Source organism: Sparus aurata, chromosome 1 (assembly GCF_900880675.1).
Source record: "Sparus aurata chromosome 1, fSpaAur1.1, whole genome shotgun sequence".
Taxonomy (NCBI): domain Eukaryota; kingdom Metazoa; phylum Chordata; class Actinopteri; order Spariformes; family Sparidae; genus Sparus; species Sparus aurata.
The window spans coordinates 17,409,953-17,432,206 of NC_044187.1; the positions used below are offsets into that span (position 1 = coordinate 17,409,953).

The 22,254-nt window shown below is 39.5% G+C and overlaps 3 protein-coding genes across 6 annotated transcripts; all 3 read left to right on the top strand.

The window, feature by feature from the left end:
* Positions 1–1,734: 1,734 nt before the first annotated feature.
* On the top strand, positions 1,735–3,929 carry scpp5 (secretory calcium-binding phosphoprotein 5). The gene is made up of 11 exons (XM_030429713.1): positions 1,735–1,815; positions 1,928–2,002; positions 2,123–2,176; positions 2,347–2,415; positions 2,520–2,561; positions 2,676–2,744; positions 2,882–2,911; positions 3,010–3,057; positions 3,143–3,193; positions 3,322–3,405; positions 3,525–3,929. Exons 2-11 carry the CDS (start codon positions 1,949–1,951, stop codon positions 3,540–3,542), a joined length of 519 nt encoding a protein of 172 aa, XP_030285573.1. The 5' UTR covers positions 1,735–1,815; positions 1,928–1,948; the 3' UTR covers positions 3,543–3,929.
* A 5,526-nt stretch (positions 3,930–9,455) lies between these two features.
* On the top strand, positions 9,456–13,494 carry enam (enamelin). 4 transcript variants are annotated; one of them, XM_030392015.1, is made up of 8 exons: positions 9,456–9,647; positions 9,846–9,910; positions 10,041–10,067; positions 10,250–10,312; positions 10,444–10,485; positions 11,394–11,417; positions 11,500–11,574; positions 12,347–13,494. In XM_030392015.1, the coding sequence occupies exons 2-8, from the start codon at positions 9,854–9,856 to the stop codon at positions 12,752–12,754; spliced, it is 696 nt and encodes a 231-aa protein (XP_030247875.1). In that variant the 5' UTR covers positions 9,456–9,647; positions 9,846–9,853; the 3' UTR covers positions 12,755–13,494. The 4 variants fall into 4 exon arrangements, with proteins under 4 accessions (XP_030247875.1, XP_030247792.1, XP_030248029.1 ...); XM_030391932.1 differs by having other exon boundaries at positions 9,459–9,647; positions 10,247–10,312; XM_030392092.1 differs by lacking the exons at positions 10,250–10,312; positions 10,444–10,485 and having other exon boundaries at positions 9,522–9,647.
* A 1,318-nt stretch (positions 13,495–14,812) lies between these two features.
* cnga1a (cyclic nucleotide gated channel subunit alpha 1a) lies at positions 14,813–20,797 on the top strand. Its single transcript, XM_030412601.1, has 8 exons — positions 14,813–15,025; positions 16,039–16,147; positions 16,236–16,298; positions 16,410–16,688; positions 16,782–16,886; positions 17,309–17,415; positions 18,566–19,176; positions 19,267–20,797. The coding sequence occupies exons 4-8, from the start codon at positions 16,525–16,527 to the stop codon at positions 20,206–20,208; spliced, it is 1,929 nt and encodes a 642-aa protein (XP_030268461.1). The 5' UTR covers positions 14,813–15,025; positions 16,039–16,147; positions 16,236–16,298; positions 16,410–16,524; the 3' UTR covers positions 20,209–20,797.
* Positions 20,798–22,254: the final 1,457 nt, after the last annotated feature.

Below are 22,254 nucleotides of genomic sequence, written 5' to 3' on the forward strand. Positions count from 1 at the left end.
TGTCTGTTGCCACTTTAACTTGTTTAACTCTTGTTTTGTTCCCCAGTTAGCACACAATACAATGCTTTATGAACCATTTCTTAAGCAACTGTATCAAGTGAGGTCTATAAAGCTTTATTAATGGTTTATTATTAATTTACAAATACATTTCATTGTTTGTTCACAGTGGGATTATCTGTAGTTGAATCAAAGGTGTTATTGATAATATTCAGCCGCTAAATGTAGCATACCATCTCCCCCTCCTCCATCACTGCTTTCACATCACAACACTGCTGTGGTTCGAATCATCGGCCCCCTCGAGTGGTTGCCAGTTTGTTGCACTACCGATGCTAGCGCTAGCTAGGTAATGTTAACATTGCTATCGCTTTCTAGCTAGCTTTGGCTCTGTACCTTTCTTTTCTGCAGATGTATTATTTTGTCTGCATGAAAATGTCATTGATATGACTTTACCATTTATTAATGATAGTTAATTCTAGTATGTTACAGCACAATTAACAAACAACACTATAATGAATATGAACTATGCAATACTACATTTGCTTCGGGGCTCTGTGGAGGATCTGTGTTGTGACTGTTACTCTCTGCTGGCAGGGCAGAGAGGCACTGGGACGAGGCACTCAAACGTCAGGGTGACCAGGTGTCATACGTTTTGTGGGACTGCACAGCCAACAAAGTTTATCCCCTGCCTCCATGTCCCTCACATGGACCTCACGTCCCACATTTTGATTGCCTATAGTTTTCAAAAGTTAAACCACTGCAGGCTTTTGCCACTCTTTCCTAAAATTTGGCCTTAATCCAGTCGCTGTGAAGAAAAACAGTGACGGCCGTCTGTTGGGGAGGATTCTTAGTCATCGCGGTCACGGATGAACTGTTGAGGCTGTCATCACGGGGATGTGTTTTTTTGTGTCAATCAAACTGCACAAACGTGGGTTCAAGTGCAGGTTAACCTGTCACTGTCTTCGCTGCCTACGCTGTGCCGGCATGATAGAGACTGGTATCAGCAACAGAAATAACTAACATTTAACTAAAGGTGTAGCACTGCCAATGATACAGGTCAGCAGACTGGGGTAGTGAGTTAGTAGTCATTTTTCGACACAGAGATTACAAAACAGAAGAGAAAAAAAAGTCATGCAATGGTACAAAAGAAGCATGCTGCTTTTTTGAAATTATATCGAAATGTTGAACGACCTCTCAGGATTTATTAACCTGTCCTTTTTAGAAACATACTATTTGTTCCACATGTGGCTTGTTGGGATCTTATCACCGTCTGGAAAACCCAACTTGAGTCCTTCATAAAGAATTCCACTGTCCAGCAGCATTAATAAACTTAACAAATCATCCACTGGCTTCTGTTAACTGAGAAAGACGGGAAAGGTTGCATTTTTGAATCCTCACGCCAATCCCCTCGCATATGGCCAATAAACATGTAAATTGCCACAGATTGTTATATAAAGCTCCACCGAGTGATAAATCTGACATTGTTTCATATATTTAATCCACATTACTGCAACTGTCATACAGGCAGAATCAAGCAGGAGCAAGCAGAGTGAAGGTGTGTCCACTGCTCTAGACAGTGTAATCAAACCGAGCCTGCTATTACACAGAAAGTGGATTTGACCACTGGTCATTTACTAAAGCTGAAGACTAGACACCTGCACTGTACCTACTCATTGGGGAACATCACTCCCATCGGCTCTGATTGGCTCTCAGGTGAGCTGGTGCCCTATAAAAGGTGAAGCTTCTCTGTGGTAGATACGATCGACTGGCATCATCCTCCGATATCAACCCTCCATCATCCTCTACAGTGGTGTTAAGGTGAGTTTTGAAGAACTTCAGTGTCCGGGCATGCTTTTTCTCGTAGGATAGCAACCATTCCGCCACGAGTCTGAACTGATTGTGTTAATGTGATGCTAAATTGTGTGTGCAGGACTTGGAAAAATCTGCAAAAATGAAATTGGCCATCCTTTGCCTCTGTCTGGCGAGCACGGTCTCGGCCGCACCTGTAAGTTTTATTACAGAAAAATAGACAGAGGATGCTCTCATGTCCTCATTTTTGCAATTTTCAGGTAAAGTTGTGATGTTCCCTTGATGTAACTTTTTGTGTTTTTGCCTTCATTTCCAGTCCTTCTTTCATTACCTGCCTCATTACGCAGGCTCCAGACAACCATCTTCACAGGTAAACATGCTTCCTGCTTAACATCTTGCGTGGAAGATTGTTGATTTTTTTCTATGCCGAAATGACACATTTACATACTCTTCTGAGCAGAGTTTCTTTATGAAACACCTGGTATTTCCTGCCTGCTGACAATTTTCTTTCTTTTTTCTTACCATTTCACATTCATTCAGGTGAAAAACTCCTTCGCAGCTGGTCAGCCTCTACCACAGCCTATACCTGGAGCGTACAGTGTGGAGCTGGTGTGTCACACTCTTTCTTTTCTCATATGCAGGCTTTTATTCAATTTGCTTTTAGAAATATTGGCCTATTCTTATACACTTTTTCCATTCTTCTTTTGGGTCAGATTTATCCCCACAGATTCCCTGGTACAGGTGGAGCAACACAGGTAAGCACACATTTTGCAGAAAAATAATTTTTCTGATAAGAAGCGGTAAAACATCATCTAACTGGTCACCACCAGTCACTGATTTTAGTCTTTTTCTTTTCTTTCTTTCTGCAGCCCTTCCCCTCTCACGGTTTCATCAAATACTCCATCCCTCAGCCACCAGGCAGACAGAGTGTGGAAGTGGTGAGTAGTTTTTTCCCCCCTCTTGAAGATTACTCACATTATTTGGACTGAAAACACATCAGTTACTGCTTGTAGTAGCATGTTTGGTAGGTTTATTTATAATTGTATGCCCTTTTGTTTTATCTTTACATTTGCAGTACTACCCCTATGACTTCTCCCAGCAGAGGGTAAACACTTTAAACTTTGAGATATGACAATGCATAACCTAAATAACTTCTGTATCATTTTAAAAAGTGCTAAATGAGCTTATTTTCTTTGGTTTCAGATAATGACAAACATGCCTCCCATGGCAAATGTCCCCGTGATGCCAAATGTGAGACATAATTTCTTCCAAAGGATGCCTTTTCTTATATATTTTTTTATTTACTATGTTTTACTAAACACTTATCTTTTCACAGGTGCTGCCATTTGACTATCCTCCTCAAAATATTCCCCAGCAAATCCCAAATGTGAGAAAAAGAGCAATTACATACACAATAGTGTCAATGTGTTTTCCGTTGTTTATTTGCCAGATTCTGAGCATTTCCTCAATTTCTCTCAAACCTCTCACTGAGTTTTTACTTTTTCTCTTTTTCAGATTCCCTCATTTGATGCCAATCCTCTCCCGTCCCAGGATCCCATGCAGCCTCTCCAGCAGGACCAGCCCACACAGACAAGCCAGGTTCTTATCAATCTATACATCACATTTAGTGTATTCAAGTTTGACAAGGGTTGTACTGCAAATTAATGCATATGTTGTGTGAAATGTATCACATTTGTCTGTTATTTTTTCCTTTGCAGATGCCAGCAAAGGTGTGAAGTGGCTGAGATGCACATGAAGCAATATTTATTTCTCCCTAACATTCAGACATCTTCAACTTGTTAAATAATTTGAACTGAATCTGTTTCTGCAACACATGGATGTGCTTTCTAAAATTAAAATAAAATGCTAAGATGACGATAAAATAACCACCTTTTTGTTTAGGAATAGCACTCAACTAAATTATGACATCTACATAGAACGAAACACATTCTGAAGAATTTTGTGCTTTACTTTAGTCTTCATAGATTTCCCTTTTTATTTCATTGATGAGGCATTTTGTAATGCTGTATTTCCACATCATGTAACACATGTGCTGCATATGTTTGTTAACTCATTTTAACTTTTCCTTAAACGTCTTTTGCCCTTAAGAAATAAAGTCTAAGTTTTCAAGCAATCTGGGTTTTTGTCCTGTGTTTATTCAAAGAGTTTCAGAATTCAGTTGGTGTTATTTGAATGGTAAAAACACGGCATTAGAGCTGCGAGTAACAACTGAACATGTGTCCACTAGATATTATTATTTTCTTTTTTGTATAATACTTCAGAAAACATTGAAAAAAACAGGCCTATTTCAATTTCTCAGGGCCCAAGGTGTCATCTTCAAAACACATTCTTTGTCCAAAACACAAGGAGGTTCAATTTGCAATGCTATTAAACAGAGAAAAACAGCAAAAACTCACATTTGAAAATGTGAAACTATCAAATATTTTGAATTGTTTCATTTTCAGTCTTCTTTGGCTTCCTCCTCTGCATGTTTCAGCTCTTCCCTGATTCCAACCCACCTGATTACGATTATCAGCCAGTCAGCAAGCTCTGGTGAAGCCTGATAACAACCCATTCATATGCTCAGGTGTTAGAGCCGATTGATATCTAACACATGCAGGGCAGATTTTAAATTGTCAAAATAGTTGCAGACAAATAATTTACTACTTCTAATACTGTACAACCTGAAGTTTTCCTTGTGTTTCCCGTGTGTTCGCCTGTCTTGACTGTGTTCCTCGGTATGGCTCCCCGCTCTGATTATTCGACACAATCAGCTCATCGCTCCTCCCGCTCGGCCCACCAGCCTCTCATCAGTTCATCAGCCTTCAGGGTATTTACTCTGGCTCTCCAAACCACTCATTGCCAGGTTGTTCTTTCACCTTTATGGATCATCTTGCCATCTGCCAGCCTGCCAACAACCTCTCTGCCATCTCTGCCAGCCACAGTCACGCCTCACTAGCCCGTCACATTCATCCTGCTTCCCCCGCTCCCTCTGGACCTCATTCCCCCATCATCATTCTCTTCCTGGTTGCGATAAAACTAACTTCTTTATAATTGGTTTTCATTCATTGAACTATATGTTACAAAACACAACTTGCAGAAACCTGCTAGAGTTGTTTAATCATTTACATGATGATATCTTGTCATGTACCCAGAAAATCAATATGTAAACAAAGGCATCACAAAGACAGAGAAAAAATCATTGTTATACAACATTTTTGATGTTGTTGTTGACTGTAAAGGTTTCCTGTTTGACCTCTGGCACTGCTAAGAAACAGTTTTTCTATTTAGGGAATCGCTTTTTTTGTCTCATGCAGGCACATGAGTATGGGTGATGAGTGGCTGATGAAAAAAACACATTTCTGCCAGTGGTTTCACAATATTCCACCGATAAACAGGTAGCAGTACAACACCATATTGTGTTCTTAAAGGGAACAATAAGGAGGATTGCTAAGAAAGTAAACAAGGATGTAAACAATGCTGAATTTTGAAAAAAAAAAAAAAAATCTAGATAATTAAAACAACCAGCTCTGCTTTTGTTTTATGAGGGAGGAAATGCTTTCAATGCTGTTGTGAGACCTCAAGAATTCAAACAATGTGATCACATTGTAAATCACCAACACATCCTCACACCTAAACAACTGCATAGATTCTCTGCATTTCTCAATATGACATGTATCACTGTTTCCATAACAACATGGCCGCTTCAGCGTACACAGACCTCGCGGACCTACATTGTGTGATGACAGGTTTTTTTTTTTTACATTTTGCCAAGAAAACTACTTGATTAATGTTAGGCTACAGAAATACTTGGTCTGGCTCAGGCAAGACAAATATGTGCTCAGGTTTTAAGCAAGAAAAATACTTTCGGTAGAAATGAAACAAATCATGGTTTGGGTTCCATATACTATGTCATTTCTGTAACTTAACTGTGACAAACATAACTAATTTACCTGCATAACACACTATGGGACATTACATCCCTACGTTGCTATAATGCACCTGTCACTTTACAACCATCCCTGGCCTCCTTTATATGAACTGGTGGCTCTTTATACCACTATAGCTGCAATACCTATGAAAGCTGCTTAAACTAAAAACCTTACCATGAATCGTTTTGCCCTGCTTGCTGTTCATTTCTATACAGTTGTTTCTCTGAGGAGGGAGCCCAGGAATAACATTTTCAAGCAGAAAACAATTCTAAGATAATCCTGGGTATATGTTTCAATGGCACAGATGAAAAAAAAAGAACATTAAATCCTCTCAAATGTATGTATCTTTGACAATAAAAGGGCCTCTGATTTGATTCACTTGACTGTGAACACTTAACGATGAATATAAAAGGGAAGAGGCGAGAAAACTTGTCAGCAGGATCTTAAAACACAATATTAGTGAGTAAATATTGGTGTGTTTACAAATGTTTTTACATTTTTAATTTTACATGGGCCTGTGATTTACCCCTGTGGACCACCACAGGTTGGAGGGCGGTGAGTGACATGACAGTGAAACTTTGTTTGTGCTGGAAAGTAAGAGGTACAGTACAGTGTCAACACCTCTGTTCTGCATTTTAAGATTTAAAATCATATGGGTTTAGTATATGTCTCTTACAGAGTGCACAGGCAACAGAACATCATAATTACAACACCTAGTGAAGATAATTTACCACAGTGGTTAAGCAGATATCCCCACACTGAAATGTAACTGTTAAAAAATAAATACCGTAAAGGAAAAGTGACAGATCTTCCTGATTCCATCTCCCCGAGGGAGACAAAATCCTGTCTGAACATGACCAAACACTTATCTCTTCATGACACTTAAAACACACAGGCGCCATCCTCTCACGCAATGACTGTCTCTAGCCCACAAGCTTTCCTTCCTGGAACTTAAGATCACATATATTCATTCAACTTCTATCACCCACAGCAGAGGAGATGTTGACAGCCTGTTTAATAGCCCTAATTCGACATGTCACAACTTCAGTATGATGTCCTCGGTACTATATGGTACCCCTGTGAAGTTATAAAGTCACGTGGAAATACACAAATGCACAATATGAGAGTCTATATGAATCTCTCTACTGTGTCAGGCAATGGAATGATAAACAGAGGCAACACATGCATGTCTGGATGGCTATAGGAGGCCTCTTCAGCTACATTTTCAGTGCCGCAGAATTTAAATGTGTTAAAACAATCCTTTTTTTTTTCTCTGCTCCGATTCTGTAGATTAGCTTTCACAGTTGAAAAGGGAAAACATTAAAAGGGAAAATAAGAGATAACAATTTACACTGCAGTCCTACTAGCCCAGGGTTTAAATGTCCAGTGGAACATACAGCTGATGTTTACATTCTATAATGATGCATGATTTCCCTGTTTACTTTAGCCTTATTTCACATTGTCACCTTTTAGAGGCAACGTTAGAGGATCAGATGTTGAGGTACAGTCTTTAACAGGATAATAAAAACTGTGACATACTGGGATAGGGTTAAGAAAGGAGTCATGGGGAGACAGGGGATTGCGGACTGCCAAACAGACAGGAAGTTAGCTAAAATGACTACAACGCTAACAACAGCTTTAAGATTAGGGGAATGGACAAAAAATTTGATTGAGATTCGTGTTGCTAAACTTTTTTTGGGTTGTTTTTTTGTTCTGTCTTTCACTGTTGGTCATCTCAAAACCTCTTGGATTTATCTGGTGAACCTTTAGAACGAGAAGACAGAAGTACAACACTAAACACAACAGTAAATAAAGTGCAGGAGGGCCTCCATCTTAAGCAGCTTCAATGGTATAATAACGCTTGCATATTGTGATTTAGTATGAACATCACACACAATATTCTAATAACATCATAAATGACAACATATCCGTCATGGGAGACATTTCTCTATACTTTGCTGTACTATACTTGTACATTGGTTGGTAATGTAAGTGAGATTTTTAATACAGGCCTTTTACCTGTAATGGAATCATTTTTGATTGTTGTTCTGCTTTAGTTAAATAAAAGATCTGGCCTGTCACAACTGCACTTTTTTCTTGTTTCCAATGGGACCATTTACGGCATTAACACAAGCCTTCAAGACATCTGGGCACTTGAATTTCCAGTGTGTGTGCACATTGCCAAAGGGGACTGCTTCTTTCGTGGTGTCTGGGTTTTCACTGATCCCTTTGTTGTTTTAGCTGGTGGGGCTGTTCATCACAGTGATTTCCATCACTGTAGGTTCTCTTATGTTTATTGTGTGTGGTTCCAAATCAGATAATGAAGGACTTAACTCTCAACTGTAATCTGCAAAACGGTATTCCAGACATTCTTGTTTCCAAACTGCTGAGCTATTGAGTTTTTATACACGAGATAACAATTGTTTCATTAGTCCTTCAAAACCTTTATCCTGGCACAATATTAGATTCTTTTTTTTCTGTGTTTGCTAACTTGAAAACGGTGCAGTGAGAAGTGTAATGAGGGCACTCAAAGTTAGACACTCTAACAAGAAACTTAAATTGTGTTTTGTTTCGGGAAATTAACACAAAGATGAGTCTTGAAATATTCTTATGGTGTTAAAATAGAACAAATCTGGGGAAATGAACATTAAGAAATCTGTTCCCAATTTCATGGATTGTCAAGCAGATGCTTTTGGTTTGAGCTTGGAATCAGAAACCTTCAAAGCAACATAGACCTATTATCTAAAGGTAAAAAATTCCCACCTAGAAGCTGTACATTAACTTGCCATAACATGGTAATAATTCAACCCGACAGTGGATTTTCTGTTTGCCTTTGAGGCGAGATGCCGTGTGGATCTGCAGGTAAAGGAACAGGGCTCCTCTTGGCCTCAGTGTACCTTATTTTTATTCAAAAAATAACATGTAGATGAATCTTAAAGTTTTTAAAACTTTTAACTTTTCAGTCCTTAATTTATATGGGAAAAATCGAGCCTGTGGGCCTGAATAGCATGGTGAAAGTGAGGTTTGTAGGGAAAAGGGTCTATACTCAGACAGAGTCATTTTTCTGCAGCCATTGCACCATTCAATCATTATTTACTTCAGAAAGATAAATTAAAGCAAAAAGTTGTATATTGCCTGTTCAAATAAATGAAACCATCTGAGAAGTTAAGAGGGCAAATGTCTCATTGGGGAAATGGCTAACAAATTTCTGAAACGTGACAAAGAAACTCAACAACACTGCTCCTTTTTAAAGCAATCTTTAACAATGCACTGTTTTTATTTAACATGTTGTTTCTATGTAAAATGTATAGCTATAGCTGTGAAATGTAAAATGAAATAAAAGGTACCTATATAGGTGCTCAAATACAGTACTGAATAAATGTACTCCTGTAACATCACTTATTTATGTTAAGCGTTTTTTGTGTATGCAGTACAGGAAAAGAAATGTGGCATTTCCTCCCTGTCACTATCAGTATTATCAACATTTTAATCTTAATATTTAGAGCACTTTTCACATTTATTACAGCGCTGAACCGACTTCATCATACTTTGAAGTCGATCTAAGTGGTGTCTCTCAGTCGTTATCACTTTATCAGTATGACGACTTCATGTCATGTTTTTTTCCCCTTCTTAAATCAGTGTTAGGGCGATACAGAGAGGAGCATGTGTGTGGAGCAAACTTCCAAACCATGTAATTAACGATAAGAGGGGCCCTTACCCTGCATGCTCTCTTTTTTTTACTTTTGAAGATTTCTTCAAACACATAGCTCTGCGTGTTTTACTGGATGTGATTGGCTGTCACAGGATGTTACCATATATAAATGCCATCCATGTTTGAGATGAAGTAGATTGCTTACCCTAACCGAGGAGACACATCTTCAGTTTCTCTCTGCACGAGGAAAAAAAAAGGTGAGATGGACTTTTCACATGGAAACAATTCAGCACTGTGGTATTATAGCTCCTGTAGCCAGTTATCTATGTTATCATCTTAGCTTTAAAAATGGTTCTTATGTTGCAGGGAAATTAAATGAAAATATATATATCATCGTCATATATCATCGTCATCATCATTCATATATATATATATAATTCCATCATTTTCCGTAGGAACAATCATGATGAAGCTCTTTGTGTGCATGATGTTCCTGCTGGTCACTACACTGGCTGCTCCTGTAAGTGTTTCTTAAACATGATGTGTCAGTAAGTCTCCAATCAGATCCAGTTTAATGATTTTAAACAGTTTTTTTCTGGAGGGAAAAAATACAAAAAGCCATTTCGTAATTTCTCTTGTTTGATTTGCAGGTTCCAGGGAGTGAAAGCGAGGAAAAGGTAGGACATTTTACTTTTCTTTTCTTTTCTGTGAAGTTGTTGTGTCTGTCTGCCTTCAATGGCATGTCTGAGCATGTTTTTGTCATGTCATCAGCTGTACAATCTGATAGATGTCTCACAGAGAGATGATAATTGACTTAATTGTGGAGCATGTCTGGAGATGTCTGGTATTTCTTCAGCAGGTTGCGGCGCATGCTAATGAGGCCCTGAGGTGGATGGAGATGTACAGGATGTTTCAGCAGCAGGTAGTGGGGGTTTATTGTAGTTCCACCCAAAACAATTAAAATAAACATATATATATTTAAATCAATTGCTCGACAATTCAGATAGTTTGGCATTAATCATTTATTATAATCCTTAATCTGTATTTTTTCAGGGTGTAGTTGGAAACCCCTTCCTTCCTGCTGCTGATGCTCCTGTAAGTTTATGTATTTATTTATTTATCGGTTTATTTGACTCGGAGGATACATGTAGGCATTGTTTTATTTAACCAAAGCAATATTATGTAACTTTTTAACCTTAAAATAACAGCTTCTAAATCATGTTGATGAATAAGTGTCTTGTAAATGGGTGAATGGCGTCTCTGTCAGAGCCACTCGGCCATCGATCACTTGTTTTTGCTTTATGTAACTTCAGTAAGAGAGTAGCCAGTCAGTTACACAATAGTAAACATGTGATAAGATGATAGTGTGCACATATAGTAGGGCTGCCTTAATAGCTAAACAAGATTACATAAATCGAAAGCACTTCAGTTTAGTCTTGATGGTCTTGGCCAGTTTTCTGATATGTACCCCAAATTTTAATTAAGGTCCACGATGACACCTAAATATTTGAACACATTTACTTTCTCTAATTCCTTCTGACCAACACTTGCTGTAAAACCGTCACATATTTTTTGTTGTGGAGTCTTTGTCAACATATAAATGATTGCATCATCAGCAAACACTTGACACCCAACCTCTTTAGAGCTGTCTGGTAGCTCGTTAATGAATAAGCAAAAGAGAAGTGATCCCAGAATGGAACCTTGTGGTACGCCGGATTTGCAATTTCGAATGGCCGAAAAACAATCATTTTGAAACATTATTCCTAGGATTCCAGATTTGATGTGGACCAGCTGAGAGATAGCTGGGGAAAGTTTTGCTTTTTTGAGTTTATTCACAAGTTACTAATGAATCACAGTGTCACACACAAAAAACTGCTCTTTCTTCTTTGCCATCATATATTTCTATCCTATCTTGTTGTAATTTCATATGACTATAACATAATCTATACTTATAATAACTGAAGTTTTTGTGTTACTAAGTCATTCATTTTTAATTTGTCTAGGCTGATCCAGCTGCGGCCGCAGTGGTAAGCACACATACTGCGCTGCAACATCTAAACTGTCAATACTAGTCCCCCTGTTTAAGTTAAAAATGCTTTATTTATGCAGGTGGACGCTGCAGCAGCTGATTTCGCCCCTGCAGCTCCTGTTGTTGCTGGAGATGCGTCAGATGAGGAGGCAGAGGTGAGCAGACAACTTCACACCTAACAGAGACAAAAATAAACAGATAGATTTCTCTTTGTGAATATATTTCTCCCTGTATGGAGCGATATCTTTTTCCAAAATGCAAAGTTCAGTAGTTTATGTACTAATGTACTGCTATGCACGGAGCTATTCCTGCTGAAGGTGACACAATACAATATGATTTGTCTTGCATGAACAGCAAAAATGTCATTGAAGTTGAGTTGAAAAAAAAGGCGTAAAAACATCATACAGGCAGCAAAGTAGTACTCACATATTCATAAAAGGAAACACGTCATCTGCACTTAGTTTCTGTTCAGGGCTTTGCTTTAAAAATAGCTGCAGTGATTTTGTTGCAGCACAAAAAAACTTAAAGATATTAAATCCAACAGTTAAAAAAACAAAGAATCATCTCTTGTGTTGATCATTTCCATCAAAGCAGTAGGCCACAACAGTGACCATGACCTAAGATCTAAAGGATCTAATTGGAATTTAACCATCAGTAACTGTTTATTTACACCTGTTCTTGTTTCCCTTTTTGTTTGCATGATGTGACCTTTAACATGAGAAAGAAAACCTGCATACATGCGGAGAGGGCCCCAAACTAAATCTTTCCAGTGTTTAGACTTTCTGTTAAATGTGTGTAATCTCCAAAAACACACTTATATTATACAGTAGTTAGTGTCACTTCTTTTTGTTTCAGTGGATAACCAAATGTACCTGTAATTTATGCAAGACAAATCTAAGTCATTGTCTTTCCATCTGCTTGGCGCAGGAGGGCAACGCTGCCCCCAAAGCTGCTGGTGCTGCCCCCCTCAACTCTGACGAAGTAGAGGAGGTCGAGGAGGCGGAGGTCGCTGAGGCTGAACCAGCTGTGGTCGAAGCGGCACCGGCACCAGCAGAGCCGGCAGCGGAGCCTGTGGCAGCTGTCGAGCCGGCTGTGGTTGATGTCCCTGTGGATGCTGTGCCAGTTGATGCTGCTGCTGCTGTGGATGTGCCTCCTGTGGATGTGGTCCTTGTCGATGTGGCTCCCGTTGACATGGTTCCCATTGACGTGGTTCCCGTCGATGTGGTCCCAGTTGACATCGCCCCTGTTGATGTCGCCCCTGCTGCAGCCGATGTCCCTGCTGCTGTTGATGCCGTTACAGCTGATGCTGCAGCAGCAGATCCTGCTCCACTGTAGATATTCCTCTTATTGCCAGCCTAAGGCTCCTGTGTTAGCAGTTAGCACAATAGCTGCTAACAGTGATGAATCTGCAGCACAAAATGATAAAAAAAAAAAAAAAAAAGAAGAAGCTGTGGCATATTGAATAGAGAAATTGTAAAAATGTGAAAAAAAAAACTGTACTGCTGACAACAAGGATTTTTTAAGTTTTCTTCTGATGATTATAAATGTTTGTAACAGCAAACGATCATCAGAGATAAGATTGGTATTTTCAGTTATTATTAATGTGCCTGTGCTCAGGTCCGATCACATATATCAAATCACATATAAATACATTACCTCATTGTGTTCCGTCCTGTGGTCTTTCTGTCACTCGCTTCAAAATCAAATCTAGCAAAGATTTTTAAGACAGCAGGTGCTGCCGGTCGTACCGTTTTTGTCAAAAAGGGGTCACTAGAATCAACAAAAACTTAAATTTTCATGTAGTTACTTCAAGCAGCAGAAGTAAAAAGTGTGTTTTTAGTTTACAATTGGACAATTTAATTTACAATGGAAACTGAAAAAGGTTTAGCCTTTTTAACCTTTATCTTCTTTCTGTCTTTAATTTGCGGTTCTATGCGTGAAATTCAGTTTTGACTGATGAGACATAATTTCCCAAAAAGTGATATAGTGGAACAGTGTGACACCTTGTATTAAGTGTTAAGTTACTTATTAGAGAAAAATCTTCGTACTGCCAAATAATGCATCCACCGCTTTTTCCCGTTTCTTTTCAGACACTTTCGGGTGAAATGATGTTATCAGCTCATGTTCTGGGCTGTTTTGACTCAACATTGACAATTCCATGTATGTGACAGTGGACACCTGTGTTTTTCTTATGTCACATGTCAAAATGTCTGCTGTGTAATGAAAAAAATAAAGGCACACTATCTGAGACATACATTTGCTGGTAGTGCATTATTTTTTTGACATGCAGCTGGGGCAGCCAGGGATTAGAACCAGTGACCTTCTGATCTGACCATCACGCCACCTTGCTCTACCTCCTGAGCTATAGCAGCCCAAATTTGTTAATAGTTTGAGGGAAGAAATTTGCAGGATTTTACTGTTACAACATAAATGAGGTCATAAGGTCCCCAAAACACCTAGAAAAAGGTGGCAGGGTCCGCCAGAACAGTATGAAATCTTGTTGCTGTTTAAGGTAAGTGTGTTTATTTAGCCATGGAAACGGACAGTTTGTTTATTTAGTTTGGTTGGGCATAAAAAAAATAGTCATCGAAGATACATTTTGACTAGTAGATTTACAAATAAAAAACAAGCACAGGAGGACAGCAGAAATATATGAATACAACAATGCACAATTTACATTCAACATTACACACTCGTTACATACTGTACATGCAAAGACGTTTCTCAGGTGTAAAGTTATTGAAGCCTGTCGCATCAAGACAACTGAGAAAAGGTTGCCATATCAGAGTGTACCGCATCATCTCCATCTTAATAACAGACAGCATATCCCCTATCCACTGTGCAAATGTTAGAGGAAGTCCTGGGAAATCTTGTCAGAAGACTGCAGACACCACTTAAGCCAACAGGGAGTGCCAGTGAACCACAGGACGCCTGCAGCACACAGGGGCAGGAGGATCCCCCTGCTCCACTCAACTGACAGAGGTTCAGATTTAATTTCACTCTCACGATTCTCATTCAAGAGAAAGGAGCCTGATCCGACTGATCTGAAATCTGTAATACCCCGGCCGGCACAATATAATAGGATCAGAGCTGAGAGTGCTGACTGAGCAGGAGCGACCAGTGTGTGTGTATGTGTGTGTGTTTGTGTGAGACTAAATCCTCTGCTGTTCCGCAAATGGTCAGGAAAATTACAGTCTGTTGCAGATAAAGAAAAAAAAAAAAGGCGCCAACACAAAATGTTTTTCTGTGTCCTGGACCATCACTAACGGGTCACTGAGGGTTGTCCAAACTTCACTTCAGCGTATCTCATCTCCCACCAGAGTGGACAAATATTGAGGATGAGTGACTTTGCCTCTCCTCTTCTCAGCCAACTCTAATCCACAAATCCTTATCAGGGTCACTGAGACTCTATGACACAGTTAGTTAGACTCAATGCTTATGGGTGACACTTGTGTAGCTACATTTTGATATTTTTTTGATTAGCATCTGATGATTGGTGCTATAAATCTGCTGCTGCTGTGAGTGGCCAGTTTTTTTCTGATTTTAATAAAACTACAAAAGGATTTAAGAAAAATGGACTTCACGTTACAATAACAAGCAGAAAAGGTAAGTTACATGAAATGTATGCATCATCACCATTACAATGTGGAAACTGTAGCATAAGCTGTTTTTGCGACCATACAGAGGGACACATTTAAACTGTACTGTACTCTCGGATCCCATACATTACTTAAGAAACAAACAAATTCAGAACTAATCCAATTTACATGCTGCGGAAAAAAAATCTATAAGAATTGTTAATCGATCAGATTATAATGCATAATTTATTAACTTACATGTGTTACAATTTTGTGATGTTGTTCAATAAAAAGGGAATAGGTCTGTTTTAAAAAAGCAAGGGTCAGCCATACAAAAGAATCGATGAATATCTCTTAAAGAGGTGAGCTTGTGGAATAGTCTTAGCAAGGAATTAAGATCGTGTAGTTAACTTTGCAAAAAGTGTTTTAAAAAAAGGTGGTATGCAAATATTTTGTGTCTGAAGAGTTTTGTTCAGGTTTAGCCTACTAAGATATGAGCTGCTTATGATGTGTTAAAGGGGTCTGTAACAAAAGCTTAAACTTTATTCTTACACCTTTTCGGTCAATATAATGTTTTGTGTTGTCTTTGTTTTTAATTTGTTTATTCATTTCTATGTGCACATGTTGTGGGAAAATTGTAAGTGATGACCAAAATAATAGAGTGAGAGCTGAACACGTACTACAGTTTTTCTCCATTCATCTGCTGCAGAACTGTGAACCTTACAGATTGCCAACGTACTAATGCAGTGATCACAACTTAGAATGAATTCACTTATGGTTTCTGGTTCTCTTGATATTGTACAGGGGGCATTAATAAGTCTTCAGCTTCTGCTTCTTTTCACACAGCTGATTATTTTAACTGTTTTGCAGTATTTAAAATACAGTTTATGACCAAGGACTATACGGACAGAAGGTGTGGGGTGGATTAAAAGAGTAACATGGCATAAAATAAGTTTTTCTGTATTGGCTTCAGAGTGGTTGGATGCACTGTTTTCCTTGTAGCTCTCTTCAGAGAAACATTTTTTTCTTATCTCGTTGCAGGGTAAACTGCTGCCATGACCACTTCAGCCACCCCGCTCCACCTCGCTGTGCCACCTCACAATGCACCACAACTCGCCACGGACAGTGAAGAGCTCAGCGAGGACGACCTGTGAGCAAAACTCTCAAACAGAGAGCTTACAATGCACTACGGAGAGGACTTAATTAGTTTTATATGTAACACATTGTCTTTCTTTTAGAGGGGCACCGCAATCAACTCCTCATCATCTGTTCAATGTGAATAACAGCAATAACAATGAAGAGTGAGTATGGCTGTAACTCTGAGGAGATAAGTGTAGCCCTTGTAAAACACAGTTCCTATTATGATGTATGGCACAAAATCATTAAATGTGTTAATGAATCTTTTTTTCCAGGGAGGAAAAGGAAAAAAAGAAAAAGGAGAGGAAAGAACAGAAGAAGAAGGAGAAGAAAGAGTAATTCTGATATATTACAAAACCGTTTTATTAACATTGCTCGATAGAATATTTAATGCTTGGTGTTCTCACTGCACGTTACAGGAAGAAGGAGCAGGAGCAGAGGGAAAAGGAGGAGAAGGAAAAGGAAGAAAAGGAAAAGAAGGAAAAGGAAGAGAAGGAGAAGAAGGAGAAGGAAGAAAAGGAGAAGAAGGAAAAAGAAGAGAAAGAAAAAAATAAGTAAGAGCATCACTCCAAGAAACTTCCTCAATGCACCTTTTCGAATTCTCCCTCTGATGTGTCCTTTCCATTTTCTTTTCTCTGTTTTCATAGGCCCAAAGAGTTATTTGTCATTAATCCTGCTGGGAGTTTGTATTACAACTGGCTGTTCATCATCACAATACCAGTCATGTACAACTGGACCATGATCATAGCCAGGTGACTTCTACAAAACCACTGATTCTTTTTCAGCCAAACATTTTTCCTGCTGGTCAAATGTTCATTTCACTCCCTTCAGCACCATTAAGTGTCATTCATATCCTATTTTATATGACACTGTTACAAATGGTTGCAATTTAAGCAGCAGTCTGAAACTGTGCAGAGAAATTGGTCTTTCAAAAGCTGCTGGCAAAATTTTGATTAAGACACAAGAGGCAAACACATTATTTTTCATGCAAATAAAAAGTCAGTGTGCTGGGAGCTCTTCTCTTCTCGTCTCTCGTGCTCACACACCTGTTTACATACATGCATGAGCCTCAACATCCATAGATGCCTCACGTCTCACAAAACCTGCTACGTAAGCATAATAAACAGCTGCTCTTTTACAAAACACACTCATGGCTGTTCGTCTCCTTCTCCAGGGCTTGCTTTGAGGAACTGCAGCATAACTTCCTCATTTACTGGGTTATTCTGGACTACAGCTCAGACCTAATCTACCTGGCCGATATGTTCTTCAGGACCAGAACAGGTAAAAATAAAAAAACGTTGATCCAGGGCCTGCAGAGAAGCTTTAAGATGTATGCAAAATAAATAAGTCACATTTTCCGTGTTCATCCCCCCATGAAGACATCATCAAAAGCAGCAGTTCATTACAAGGTCCCTGATGTGATTTCGACTTAAGCGGTTGGGAAATAAAATCCGCAGTCTGTGAAAAGAATGCTTTCTAAACCTCTGGTGAAACCAGCATGAGGCTTCAGTATTATGCTTGAGTATTTCCTAGCTAGAGAGTTTTAGGCACAATTATTCCTGTCTGTTTTTTTCTGTTCCTCCACTGCTGCGTTACGAGGAAAGACAAAACACAAAGAGACACTTTTCTCCTAAAAGACTGAAACTGCAAGATAAGCACCTAATTTATTTAGACTGCTCAAGTGTTATTTATTAGCTTCACCTGAACTTGCAAATCCAGTAACTACAATTTAGGATTGCCTCCCCCAACACAATCCCCCAGCGCAGTTTTTAACATTTTTATACAGACAGTACGGAGGAGGAGAATGATTACAGAGAATGAGAAATGCTTCAGTGTACGTTTGGGCTCGCGGTATCGTGTGTAGAGTAGATATAAAATAATGTGGACCTATTCTTAAAGCCCTTCCAACACATCTTTTTACAGGGCAGCAGTAGCTCAGGGGCGGCAGTAGCTCAGTCGTTAGAGACTTGGCTTTGGGACCGGAAGAGGTGCCAGTTCACTTCCGGGGTTACTGCCGAGGTGCCTTGAGCAAGGCACCGAAACCCCTGTGTGCTCCCCGGACGCCTGACATGTGTGTTTATACTTAGAATGTGCAGCTTGTGATAGGTTAAATGCAAAGGACAAGTTTCAGGTGTGTTTGCATGTTGAATGTAAAAAATCACCGACAAATAATGTTTCTTCTTCTACAGTGCTGATAAAAAAAAAAAAGTTTCTTTGTTTTACAGAAGTGAATCATAATCATAATGCATTTTTTGTAGGACACTGACCAACAGTAAGAGGAGAACCAATCTTTACAAATTGATCTAAATTCTGAAGATGTGCAAAACATGACATTTTAGTTTGAATGGTGATCATCTGCGTGTATTCAAGGGGTTATTATAGCAGTGACGATCAACCTTTCTCTCTAAACTCTGTACTCGTTTGAATGCAGGTTACCTTGAACAAGGCCTGATGGTGAAAGACGAGAAGCTGCTCAGGGATCGCTACGTGTCCAGCTTCCAGTTTCGTCTCGACTTTGTCTCCATGCTACCCACTGACATCTTGTATTTGTACTACGGCCTTGACTATCCAGAGATCCGCCTCAACAAGCTGCTGAGAATCGGCCGCTTGATGGAGTTCTTCACGAGGACCGAGACTAAAACCAACTACCCCAACATCTTCCGCATCGGAAACTTGATCATGTACATCCTCATTATCATCCACTGGAACGCTTGCTTCTTCTTTTCTTTCTCCAAATACATTGGATTTGGCGCAGATGATTGGGTTTACCCGGCTCTGGATGACCCTGATGAGCCCGCGTTCGGGGAGCCCATGAGGAAGTATTCCTTCAGCCTCTACTGGTCCACACTGACTCTGACTACCATTGGAGAAACTCCACCACCAGCCCTGGACTCAGAGTTTTTCTTCCACGTTGTTGACTTCTTAGTCGGGGTCTTGGTCTTTGCCACCATTGTTGGAAATATCGCCACCATGATCTCCAATATGAATGCTGCACAAGCTCAGTTTCAGTCTCGGATTGACAACATTAAGCAGTACATGCAGGTAAATTCCTCTCTTACTTCCATTCAAACAGCTTGAACAAGAATCAGCATGCATGTGTCTTACCCTAAACTCTTTTTCCTTTCATTATAGGTCCGAAAGGTCAGCAAGGATCTTGAGTTGCGGGTAATCAAGTGGTTTGACTATCTGTGGAATAATGGCAAGGCACAGGATGAGAGAGAAGTGCTGAGGTATCTGCCAGACAAGCTGAAGGCTGAAATCGCCATCCAAGTCCACATGGACACGCTGAAGAAAGTTCGTATTTTTGCAGACTGTGAGGCAGGCCTGCTGATTGAGCTGGTGCTGAAGCTACGTCCACAGGTGTTCAGTCCCGGAGACTATATCTGCAAGAAGGGCGACATTGGCCGTGAGATGTACATCATCAAAGATGGAAAACTTGCGGTTGTTGCTGATGATGGTGTCACCCAGTTTGTCGTGCTGGGGAGCGGAAGCTATTTTGGTGAGATCAGTATCCTGAATATTAAAGGCAGCAAAGCAGGCAACCGGCGAACAGCCAACATCCGCAGCATTGGATACTCAGACCTCTTCTGCCTGTCCAAGGACGACCTGATGGAGTCACTTTTAGAGTATCCAGATGCCAAGGGGATGCTAGAGGATAAAGGCAGGCAGATCCTGATGAAAGATGGGCTGATAGACTTGGACCCAGCAAACATCATGCCTGAGGCCAAGGAGCTGGAGGAGAAAGTCAATAGATTGTACAGCACGATGGAGCTTATGCAGAGCAAGCTGAAGAAAATTCTGGGAAAATACAAAGTGACTGACAAGACTCTCAGGTGTCGCATTGCTGATCTGGAGCGCCAGACGGGAGAGGAGGTAGAAGACGAGGATGAAGAGGAAGGAGAAATGAAGAAGGAAGAGAAAGAGGCGGAGGGGGAGAAGAGGGAAGAAGGGAAAGGAGATGAGGAGGAAAAGGAAGAGGAAAAAGATGAGGAGGCGAAGGATGAAGAAGGAAAGGGTGAAGAGGCACAAGAAGAGGAGAAAAAAGACGAGACTACAGAGGAAGATAAAAAATAAACCCATAGTTTATGTATTACCATGAGCACTTATTGTCTAATTAGTTACAATAGGATCTCTTTCTTTTCTTATTGGACTTGGTTCTTAAGGGAAAAGTTCAACCAGCAATTATTAAAATTTAGTTGTAATCTACTCACACTGACACCAATAGAAAGTCAGGTGATGTTTCATAGTCCACAAAACATTCCTGGAACTTCACAGCAAAACAGCGTTCATGTAAATATTGTCTTTTAAAATCAATTTTGGATCTCTGGGTTTCCTGAGCCTTGGAGCCTTGGATTACATGGGCCCAACTGTATGTAGATACATGTAGATGATACATCACCTGACGTTCCATCGGCACACGGGTGGGTAGATAATGACTGAATTCTCACTTTTAGTTGAATTAATCCTTTAAATGACTGACAGATGAATAAAAAACTGCAAAAAAACAAACAAACACTAGAAACTGGATACCACTTGAACTGGTCTTTAAAAGGTATTGCCATTGTATATATTATAAAATTAAAGACAGTATTTCAGTGGACAAATATTGCCAATGACAATATTGATATTCAATCCAAATAAAATATTGGCTTCAGATGTCCTATTTATTGTGATTTTCATGACTAGACTGTGCACAATAACCTTCCTAAGCTTGCAGTATACACTGGTGTCCACACGAGGATAGTAAATAGCAAGAATTTAAAGGTAATCACATGACATACAGTAGCTCTGCAGTGTAATAAAATGAAGCGCTGTCTGAACTAAAGGTTACCAATCACTGGTAATAAGGGTGATTAAAGCAGAGGAAAAGGTTTCTGCAAGGCAATTTGTTTTCATAGCACATGTTCAGTGCTACATGAGGACTTTATGAATTGGATTATCTGAAAGTAAGCAAGACAGGTTTTTGAAAAATGTTTATGAATGAAAAAAATGTACCTCATATAGAGAAGCCACAGTGAGCAAATGTCAGCAGCGAAGAAAGAAAAAGGCACTACAGTGATATGTGTGACCTTTACCACCAAGAAGATGGCTACAAAACTTCTTTAAAGTCAATGAGCTCATTCAACGTTTACAGCACTGCAGCAGTGAAAATGACTCTATTTCAAAGTGTTGAGGCGTTTTCTCCTCAGCTGAATCTAAAGGTGAGTGTGTGTTATAGCTGAAATAAATAATTCAGAATACATTCATTATGAGAAAACAAAAAATGACAACTGCAGTTGGGAAAATCACAGGGTTTGTATACCTGTCTGGTTTTGAGCTAAACTGCTCAAAGCAATGAGAAGAAAAGAGCTGACTTAAACTGAAAAGTGTTTCGGCTTGAAGACAGAGGCTTTCAAGGAAAATCAGATGCGTTTGTTTGTTTTTGTGTGTGTGTGTGTGTGTGTGTGTGTGTGTGTATGTGTGTGTGTGTGTGTGGCACTTGGCTTCACATCACTGACCATATTTGATTTGTTTTTGCACAGAAAGGATGTATAGAAAACATTTTCACGCCTACAAGCTCACAAATCTTCCTCACCTGTCAGTAATTACCTGTACACATACATCACCGAAAACAGAAAGCCAGACGCCAGCGAGAACAAAAAAGAAACGCTCTCCTCTAAATAAGCAGCCGAACCTGATGCTATTGATTATCTTTGGTGTTCGTCTCCTAGCACTGGTAACTACAGGTGGCACACGCCACTAACACGCTCTAATGCAGTAATCTATCACTGATAAGCCAAACCGAGAAGAAAAGCAACCAATTTGTGATAACAGGTGTGCATCACATCCTGAGTCACTCGTATGTGCCCATTGTGACGAAATCTGTTTGTGTTGAGTTCTCTCTTTCCACTATATAGAAGAGGCAACGGTAAAAATTACTGAGGATGTCCAGGTGTGTTATGAGTCTTTTAAATCTCACACATTAAAAGTACATCTGGTTTTATGGTTGGACTGCGATTAACAAAGATTATCATAATTGTTTGTGATGTTGAGAAGTCTTCCCATTATCGATTGCGGGTAAAAAGTGTGTGAAACGAATCCCAAACCTTAAAATAACTGATTGACCGTGATATAAAATTA

Bases quoted from the DNA above. Each gene is read 5' to 3' on its own strand.
- scpp5 (XM_030429713.1), top strand. From the start codon at position 1,949: ATGAAATTGGCCATCCTTTGCCTCTGTCTGGCGAGCACGGTCTCGGCC. The intron at 2,562-2,675 runs GTAAGCACACAT...TTCTTTCTGCAG, and splicing joins GTACAGGTGGAGCAACACAG to CCCTTCCCCTCTCACGGTTT. The intron at 3,058-3,142 runs GTGAGACATAAT...ATCTTTTCACAG, and splicing joins ATGTCCCCGTGATGCCAAAT to GTGCTGCCATTTGACTATCC.
- enam (XM_030391932.1), top strand. From the start codon at position 9,854: ATGATGAAGCTCTTTGTGTGCATGATGTTCCTGCTGGTCACTACACTG. The intron at 10,486-11,393 runs GTAAGTTTATGT...TAATTTGTCTAG, and splicing joins TTCCTGCTGCTGATGCTCCT to GCTGATCCAGCTGCGGCCGC. The intron at 11,418-11,499 runs GTAAGCACACAT...TTATTTATGCAG, and splicing joins ATCCAGCTGCGGCCGCAGTG to GTGGACGCTGCAGCAGCTGA.
- cnga1a (XM_030412601.1), top strand. From the start codon at position 16,525: ATGCTTGGTGTTCTCACTGCACGTTACAGGAAGAAGGAGCAGGAGCAG. The intron at 17,416-18,565 runs GTAAAAATAAAA...GTTTGAATGCAG, and splicing joins GTTCTTCAGGACCAGAACAG to GTTACCTTGAACAAGGCCTG. The intron at 19,177-19,266 runs GTAAATTCCTCT...CTTTCATTATAG, and splicing joins ACATTAAGCAGTACATGCAG to GTCCGAAAGGTCAGCAAGGA.